The sequence below is a fragment of the Nomascus leucogenys genome, chromosome 13 (genome assembly GCF_006542625.1).
Source record: "Nomascus leucogenys isolate Asia chromosome 13, Asia_NLE_v1, whole genome shotgun sequence".
Taxonomy (NCBI): domain Eukaryota; kingdom Metazoa; phylum Chordata; class Mammalia; order Primates; family Hylobatidae; genus Nomascus; species Nomascus leucogenys.
In genome coordinates, this window is record NC_044393.1 from 27,122,624 (window position 1) to 27,131,778 (window position 9,155).

The 9,155-nt window shown below is 44.9% G+C and overlaps 1 protein-coding gene across 3 annotated transcripts in view; it reads left to right on the plus strand.

Moving 5' to 3' along the window:
- Positions 1 to 9,155, plus strand: part of SAMHD1 (SAM and HD domain containing deoxynucleoside triphosphate triphosphohydrolase 1) — a 61,428-nt gene that overhangs the window by 47,650 nt on the left and 4,623 nt on the right. For 2 of the 3 annotated variants that reach the window (XM_030825200.1, NM_001280119.1), the window contains 3 exon segments: positions 459 to 551; positions 5,803 to 5,907; positions 6,388 to 6,525. In XM_030825200.1, coding sequence (XP_030681060.1) covers positions 459 to 551; positions 5,803 to 5,907; positions 6,388 to 6,525 — 336 coding nt within the window. 3 annotated transcript variants of the gene reach the window in all.

Genomic DNA, 9,155 nt, shown 5'->3' on the forward strand with positions numbered 1-9,155 from the left:
GAGTCTCGCTCTGTTGCCCAGGCTAGAGTGCAGTGGCACGATCTCAGCTCACTGCAACCTCCACCTCCTGGATTCAAGCAATTCTCCTGCCTCAGCCTCCCGAGTAGTTGGGATTACAGGCACCCGCCACCACGCCCAGCTAATTTTTGTATTTTTAATAGAGACGGGGTTTCACCATGTTGGTCAGGCTGGTCTCGAACTCCCGACCTCATGATCCGCCCACCTGGGCCTCCCAAAGTGCTGGGATTATAGACATGAGCCACTGCGCCTGGCCACTTTTTACAATTTTTTACAAAAATTGCTCTGTTTGTTTAACGAGTGACATTGGTAGGAGCTATATTTGTTAAGGATATCTCTAATCATTTTTCTTAGGTGCCATTTTCATAAGGAGAACCTGTTTGTGGCTCGAAGACTTGATGAAAGATGGATTCTAACATGGGGAGTCTTGTGTTTTCCAGGAGGACTATGAATCTCTTCCAAAAGAGGTTGCCAATGCTAAACCCAAAGTATTGCTAGAAGTGAAACTGAAGGCTGAAGATTTTATAGTGGATGTAAGTAATTAGCCCAGTAATAAACTGAGTGAATACTTTTTTAAAGATAAAGCACTCACCATGATAAAAGTAGTACATGTTCATTTTAACAAATTAGAAAAATAAAGATAAAAGGAAGGAAGTCATCTGTGCCCTCACAAAGAGAACCAATATTAACCACAAAAACATTTTATTCGTGATGTTTTGCCATTATTTTTAATGTAATTGTGGTCATGTGATTACATTGTCTATATTAATTAAAAAATTTTAATTACACAAGTAATACATTTTAATTTTTTTTATTGCCTGCATACAAACAGAGGAAAAAGTTGTGGGGCCAGGCACAGTGGCTCATGCCTGTAATCTCAGAACTTTGGGAGGCAGAGGTGGGTGGATCGCCTGAGTCAGGAGTTCAAAACCAGCCTGGCCAACAAGGCAAAACCCCGTTTCTAGTAAAAATACAAAAAAATTAGCTGGGTGTAGTGGTGTGTGCCTGTGGTCTCAGCTACTCAGGAGGCTGAGGCAGGAGAATCGCTTGAACCTGGGAGGTGGAGGTTGCAGTGAGCCGAGATCGCGCCACTGCACTCCAGCCTGGGCAACAGAGCGAGACAGCACTGCACCTCAGGACAATAGTCTCAGCAGATTACACGCTGGACCTTATCAACATTCAAAAGTGCCCTCCCTGTAAAATCACTAGTTTAGGCATACTTTTCTCTGTCCACAATCCCCTTTCCTCCTTATCCACGTTTTCCTAGCTCATCAGGCCCTCTAGTTTATTGTGTCCTCACTTTCTTCGAGCTTGTCAGTGGCCTTCTATCTTCATTTCTCTCCACGTGTAGGCCGAGTGCGGTGGCTCACACCTATAATCCCAGCACTTTGGGAGGCCAAGGCGGGTGAATCACTTGAAGTCAGGAGGTTGAGACCGTCCTGCCTAACATGGCGAAACCCCATCTCTACTAAAAATACAAAAAATCAGCCAGGCGTGATGGCGCACGCCTGTAATCCCAGTTACTTGGGAAGCTGACGCAGGAGAATTGCTTGAACCCAGAAAGCAGAGGTTGCAGTGAGCCGAGATCACAGCACTGTACTCCAGCCTGGGCGACAGAGTGAGACTCCATCTCAAAAAAAAAAAGTATCTTAGATGACGTGATACAGTAATTCACTCATTTTCTGCAGTTACCCTCAACTCTCTTTTCCTTCTTTGCATCTACCTAGCAGAAAGCCAAACAACCTAGATGAATCAAATCTAAACATCTCCACACCCATACCTGAACACATAAATGCTCCTGCATACCGTCACTGTACAGGCATATCTATAAATTCCTGGTCACGAAACTAAGCTGGGCCTTCTGGCAGGCTTAGTGTGATTCTCCCAGTCTCTAATAATCATTTCAGTCCGGGCACGGTGGCTCACGCCTGCAATCCCAGCACTTTGGGAGGCCGAGGCGGACAGATCACCTGAGGTCAGGAGTTCGAGACCAGCCTGGCCAACATGGCAAAACCCCGTCTCTACTAAAAATGCAAAAATTAGCCAGGGATGGTGGTGGGTGCTTATAAATCTCAGCTACTCAAGGAGGCTGAGGCAGGACAATCACTTGAACCTGGGAGGCGGAGGTTGCAGTGAGCCCAGCCTGGGCAACAGAGCAAGACCCTCATCTCAAAAAATACTACTACTAATAATCATCATCATCATTTCAAACTGTCCTCCCTCCTCTCAGAACTCCAACCATGCTTCCCACCTCCAGCTGTATTCATCCTCTTGAGTAACCCAACCTTTGGCTCCTATTTCCAAGATAAACTATAGGCCATTAGGTAGCAATGCCTTAGACCTTTCTCACCAAAGAAACAAGCCTTCCTCCATCTGCAACTGTATTCAGTATTCCCATTCTTATAGTGGGGAAACAGCTTTGTTCTTGTCAAAGGCTTAGGGTAATTCTACTTGTGTTCTAGAGAAGTGTTGTCCCATAGAACTTTCTGCAGTAACAGAGATATTCTTGGTCAGTGATGTCCCTTTCCATAGCCACTAGCTGCATGCGGCTGTTGAGTACTTGACATGTGGTTGCTGTAACTGAATAACTTCATTTTTTATTGTATTTAGTGTTAATTACTTATTTATTTTTAGAGGCAAGGTCTCGCTCTGTTGCCCAGGCTGGAGTGCGGTGATGTAATCACAGCTCATTATAACCTCAAACTCCTGGGCTCAAGCGATCCTCCCACCTCAGCTTCCTGAGGCTGCTCAGCTAGGACTACAGACACGTGCCACCATGCCCAGCTAATTTTTAAGTTTTTTGTATAGATAGGGTCTCACCATGCTGTCTCAAACTCCTGGCCTCAAGCAATCTTGCTGCCTTAGCCTTCTAAAGTGCTGGGATTATAGGCATGAGCCACTGCACCTAGCCAATGTTAGTTTAAACTTTTGTTTATCTTGAGACAGGGTCTCTCTCTGTGCCCCAGGCTGAAGTGCAGTGGCATGATCATGGCTTGCTGCAGCAAAGCCCCATCTGTACCAAAAACACAAAAATTATCCAGGTGTGGTGATGCACGCCTGCAGTCCCAGCTACTCGGAGGCTGAGGTGGGAAGATCACTTGAGCCCAGGAGGTGGAGGTTGCAGTGAGCTGAGATTGCACCACCGCACTCCAGCCTAGGCGACAGAGCAAGAGCCTATCTCAAGAAAATCATGAACACCACACTGCTCTTCCCCTCTCCTCTTTTTCAGGGTCAGACTCATCTTCCCTTACCTTTCTAAGGCACCAAATTCCTCTCCAGGTACTTCTTTCTTGCTGTCTTTTTTTTCTTTATGTTTTTATTTTATGTATTTTTTAAATTGACAAATGATAACTCTATTTTCATGGGGTACATTGTGTATATAAATGTCTGATGATCAGATCAGGGTAGTTAGCATATACATCATCTCAAACATTTATTATTTCTCTGTGTTGGGAACATTCAATATTTTCCTTCAAGCTATTTAAAACTATCTAATAGGCCGGGCACGGTGGCTCATGTCTGTAATCCCAGCGCTTTGGGAGGCCGAGGCGGGCAGATCACAAGGTCAGGAGATCGAGACCATCCTGGCCAACATGGTGAAACCCTGTCTCTACTAAAATTAAAAAAAAAAAAAATTAGCCAGGCATGATGGCACACGCCTGTCATCCTAGCTACTTGGGAGGCTGAGGCAGGAAAATCGCATGAACCCAGGAGGCGGAGGTTGCAGTGAGCCGAGATCGAGCCACCGCATTCCAGCCTGGTGACAGATTCCATATCAAAAAAAAAAAAACTATGTAATAGATTACTGTTAACTAGGCTGGCCACGGTGGCTCATGCCTGTAATCCCAGCACTTTGGGAGGCTGAGGCGGGTGGATCACTTGAGGCCAGAAGTTTGAGACCAGCCTGGTCAACATGGTGAAACCCCATCTCTACTAAAAATACAAAAATTAGCTGGGTGTGGTGGTGCACACCTGTAATCCCAGCTACTTAGGAGGCTGAGGCAGGAGAATCACTTGAACCCAGGAGGCAGAGGTTGCAGTGTGCTGAGATTGTGTCACTGCAGTCCAGCCTGGGCAACAGAGCAAGGCTCTGTGTCAAAAAAAAAGGAAATTACTGTTAACTATAGTCGTAGTCATCCTACAGTACTATAGAGCCCGAGAACTTACTCCTCCTATCTAGTTGTAATTTTGTTTTCTTTAACATCTTGCCTCGTCTGAACAGCCAAACTTCTAAGAGTTGCCTTCTCTTACATTTTTTTTTTTTTTTTTGAGACGGAGTCTCACTGTGTCGCCCAGGCTGGAGTACAGTGGCACGATCTCGGCTCACTGCAACCTCCAGCTCCTGGGTTCAAGCGATTCTCCTGCCTCAGCCTCCTAAGTAGCTGGGACTACAGGCGCCTGCCACCACATCTGGCTAATTTTTGTATTTTTAGTTGAGATGAGGTTTCACCACATTGGCCAGGCTGGTCTTGATATCCTGACCTCGTGATCCGCTGTCTTCGGCCTCCCAAAGTGCTGGAATTACAGGTGTGAGCCATCGCGCCTCCTACATTTTTGTTTCTCATTTTCTCCTGAACCTTTTTTTCTATTTCCATCACTATATTCTCTCCAGGATCACCACTGACTTCAGAGTTGCTAAATCCAGGAGACAGTTTCAGTCCTCTTTGCCTCTGAGCTGTTTCCTCTGCCTGCGATTCTTTTTCTTCCCACCTAAGCCTGTTTGTTTCTTGCTCACTTAGTAAAGTCACTTTCCCAGGAAAATGTTTCCGGTCATTCTCCGGGCACCCTAGGCTACATCAGGTAACCTGTTAGAACATTTCAAAGCACACTTTGCTTTTCAACTGTGGTTGAATATATTTGTTGAACTTCAATCTAGAGCTGCCTGGTTTGTGGGGGCTAGGATTTTCTTTACTTATTTTTGGAGGCAGAGTCTCGCTCTGTTGCCTAGGCTGGAGTGCAGAGGCGCAATCTCAACTCACTGCAACCTCTGCCGCCAGGTTCAAGCAATTCTTGTGCCTCAGCCTCCCGAGTAGCTTGGACCACAGGTGCATAACACCATGTCTGGCTAATTTTTTTTTTTTTTTTTTTTAGTATTTTTGGTAGAGACAGGGTTTCACCATGTTGACCAGGGTGGTCTCGAACTCCTGGTCTCAAGTGAGCCACTGTGTCTGGCCTGGGATTTTATTTTAAAGTGTCCTTGTTGTACCTCTAGTGTCTATCTGTGTCTGTCACATAGCAGGGATTGAGTTTACACCACACTTAGATCAAACACACAAGTGCTTTTCCCATTCTTCCCAGATTTCAATACCAAATCCCTAAGAGTGGTCACGAACCAGTTATTTTTATTCCACCAAGAGTCACCTTATCAACATTCTTACTTCCGAATCCCCAGAAGGCTCTGTTCCATTTCTTTTTTTTGAGTCAGAGTCTCACTCTGTATCCAGGCTGGAGTGCAGTGGTGCGATCTCGGCTCACTGCAACCTCCACCTCCCAGGTTCAAGCAATTCTCCTGCCTCAGTCTCCCGAGTAACTTGGGTTACAGGCGCATGCCACCACGCCCAGCTAATATTTGTACTTTTAGTAGAGGCGGGGTTTCACTATGTTGGCCAGGCTGGTCTCGAACTCCTGACCTCGTGATTCACCTGCCTTGGCCTCCCAAAGTGCTGGGATTACAGGCGTGAGCTACTGTGCCCGGCCTCTGTTCCATTTCTTGTTATGCTCCTACAGCCCTGAGTTCAGTTCTCCTGCTTGCTATATGATTACTTGTGAATTGCTTTTATTTAGGTTATCAACATGGATTATGGAATGCAAGAAAAGAATCCAATTGATCATGTTAGCTTCTATTGTAAGACTGACCCCAGCAGACCAATCAGGATTACTAAAAACCAGGTAACTACTTAGGCAAAACAAATATACTATAGTGGCATGTAGCAAATCTTTATAGTAAATTAGCATTTTATATGCAAATTAGGTTTTAAGGCATATCTTTACAATTAAAGTGGGCCTGGCACAGTAGCTCATACCTGTAATCCCAGCATTTTGGGAGGCTGAAGCGGGAGGATCACTTGAGACGAAGAGCTTAAGATCAGCCTGGCCAACAAAGCGAGACCCCATCTCTACAAAAAATAAAAAACTTAGGCATGGTAGCTCATGCCTGTAGTTCCAGCTACTTAGGAGGCTGAGGTGGGAGGATCTCTTGAGCCTGGGAGGTCAAGGCTTCAGTGAGCTGTGATTGTGCCACTGCACTCCAGCCTGGGTGACAGGGAGACCTTGTCTCAAAAAAAAAGGAATAGTTAGGAGCCTAGGGACCAGCTGATATCTCCAATGTGTGAATTCAAGGTGATAGTGAAATCTCTTCATTTAAAAAAGGTTTCACAACTTCTGCCAGAGAAATTTGCAGAGCAGCTGATTCGAGTATATTGTAAGAAGATGGACAGAAACAGTTTGTATGCTGCAAAACAACATTTTGTTCAGTGGTGCGCAGACAGAAATTTCACCAAGCCGCAGGTAGGTGGCCTGTTACTCACAAACTTTGCACAATTTTTTATTTTTAAGTAAAAACCAAAAGTAATTCTATCTGCTGAAAAGTTCCCATTTAAGTTATAGTCATTTGATTATGGTTTTGAAAATAAGGTCTTTCACTTTCTTTCCTTTTAAAATGTCTGAATCTGTGTCAGCCAGTGATTTCTTCCTACAGGAGTTGGGAATGGATACTGTTTAGCATTATTGTCCTAATAATAAAAGATAAAAATGTGAACATGTAAATAATGCTTTCTAATGTTGTTCACCAGTGGCCCTGGAAGGTTATTCACAGTGTCTCCATCTTTCAGAGGTTACCAAAGCTGAGTAGTTAACTTGTTTAACATACAATTGATAATAGACTTCATGTTTCTAAACCTGGTTACTTCAGTATATTAGTTAACTATTTAAATTATCTAGAATGTGAGTAGAGGGAAGAGGAGCCAAGCCACAGTTGCCAACCCTGTAGAGAAGGTTGTTAAAATTGTCTCTTACTGACCTACACATGGTAGGTGTCTGCACAGAGAATGTGGCCAGTTGGCATTTATTGCATGAATGAATGAATATAATTGGCAGGCAGGGAAACAGTGCTTTACTGCCTAGTCTAGAACTCTCCCTCACACCTCCCTGTGTGTCAGGTGCTAAAAGGAACAAAGGTGAGACATGAAAGCGTAGCTCAGGATGTCGGTGCTTTATCAAGTGCCACAAGGCATGATCCAGGTAAGATATCTGAGGATTCAGAGAGTGGGGAGATCTCTGGGAGAAGCCTGGTGAAGTGGCAGGATCTGCTAGATCTAGAAGGCAGGGTTGTGTTTGGATGAGTAGCAGGGAGAATGAAGGGTATATTTGGCAGTAGGAGGAGCACAAACAAAGGCATGAAGCTGGAATGAGCTGAGAGTGTTTAGGGGACCATGAGGAGACCTGTCTGTCCAGGGTAGAAAATTCTTTTTTTTTTAATTAATTAATTCATTCATTTTTTTGAGATGGAGTCTTGCTTTGTCACCCAGGCTGGAGTGCAGTGGCACGATCTTGGCTCACTGCAACCTCTGCCTCCTGGATTCAAGCAATTCCCCTGCCTCAGCCTCCTGAGTAGCTGGGATTATAGGCATGTGCCACAATGCCTGGCTAAATTTTTGTATTTTAGTAGAGATGGGGTTTCATTATGTTGGCCAGGATGGTCTCGATCTCCTGACCTCATGATCCGCCCACCTCGGCCCCCCAAAGTGCTGGGATTACAGGTGTGAGCCACCATGCCCAGCCAGAAAATTCTTACTGTTAAGTGTGGAGAGGTTAAATGGGAAGAGTGGACTAGATTATTGAGAACCTTGGATAATTGGCTAGGAGAGTTTTTTTCTCTGTACAGTGGGGAGGGAATCATTGAGCATATTCAAGAGTTACCATGCACTGTATGAGCTACCTGAATGTTTGTCATCTCCAACTAGAGTGACACCTGTGGGAATAAGAGTAGACTTGTCCCTTGGTATCTGTGAGGAACTGGTTCCAGGACTCCCACAGACCCCACAGTTAGAAAAATCCATGGATAGTCCAGGCACAGTGGCTCATGCCTGTAATCCCAGCACTGTGGGAGGCTGAGGTGGGTGGATCACGAAGTCAGGAGATCGAGACTATCCTGGCTAACACTGTGAAACCCCGTCTCTACTAAAAATACAAAAAATTAGCCGGGCGACTGCACTCCAGCCTGGGTGACAGAGCGAGGCTCTGTCTCAAAAAAAAAAAAGAAAAGAAAAATCTACGGATGCTCAAGTCCCTTATATGAAATGGTATATAGTGTTTGCATATGACCTATGCATATCCTCCTTTATACTTTAAATATCTCTAGATTACTTATAAAACCTACTACAGTGTAAATCTATGTAAATAGTTGTCAATACTGTATTGTTTAGGGAATCATGATAAGAAGAAACTCTGTACATGCTTAGTATAGACACAGCCATCCATTTTTCCCCCCTCATATTTTCTATCTACAGTTGGTTGAATCTGCCCATGGATGCAGAAGGCCAACTGTGTGTCTGTCCTAGGTACTGTGAAACTAAATCACTGAAAACTCTAGCTGCAGACAGACTGGAACTTGGAGAGGCTGGAAATAGAGAGTCAAGAGAGGCTATTAAAGTTTGGCTGTGTCGTGATAACTACTATAACTTTGGTACATTCACTCACAGAGTGAGTATTTTGCCATGCCCTGTGTTAGGTACCTGGAACAGTACCTAAGGCAGACAGTTCCGGCCGGGCGCGGTGGCTCACGCTTGTAATCCCAGCACTTTGGGAGGCCAAGGCGGGCGGATCACGAGGTCAGGAGATCGAGACCACGGTGAAACCCCGTCTCTACTAAAAATACAAAAAATTAGCCGGGCGTGGTGGCGGGCGCCTGTAGTCCCAGCTACTCGGAGAGGCTGAGGCAGGAGAATGGCGTGAACCCAGGAGGTGGAGCTTACAGTGAGCCGAGATTACTCCACTGCACTCCAGCCTGGGCGACAGAGCAAGACTCCATCTCAAAAAACAAACAAAAAAAGACAGACAGTTCCTAACAACCCATGGATCCCATTCGGGTTGGGGATAATAATCTATTGGGGATAATAATTATTATTAATTTTTCTCTA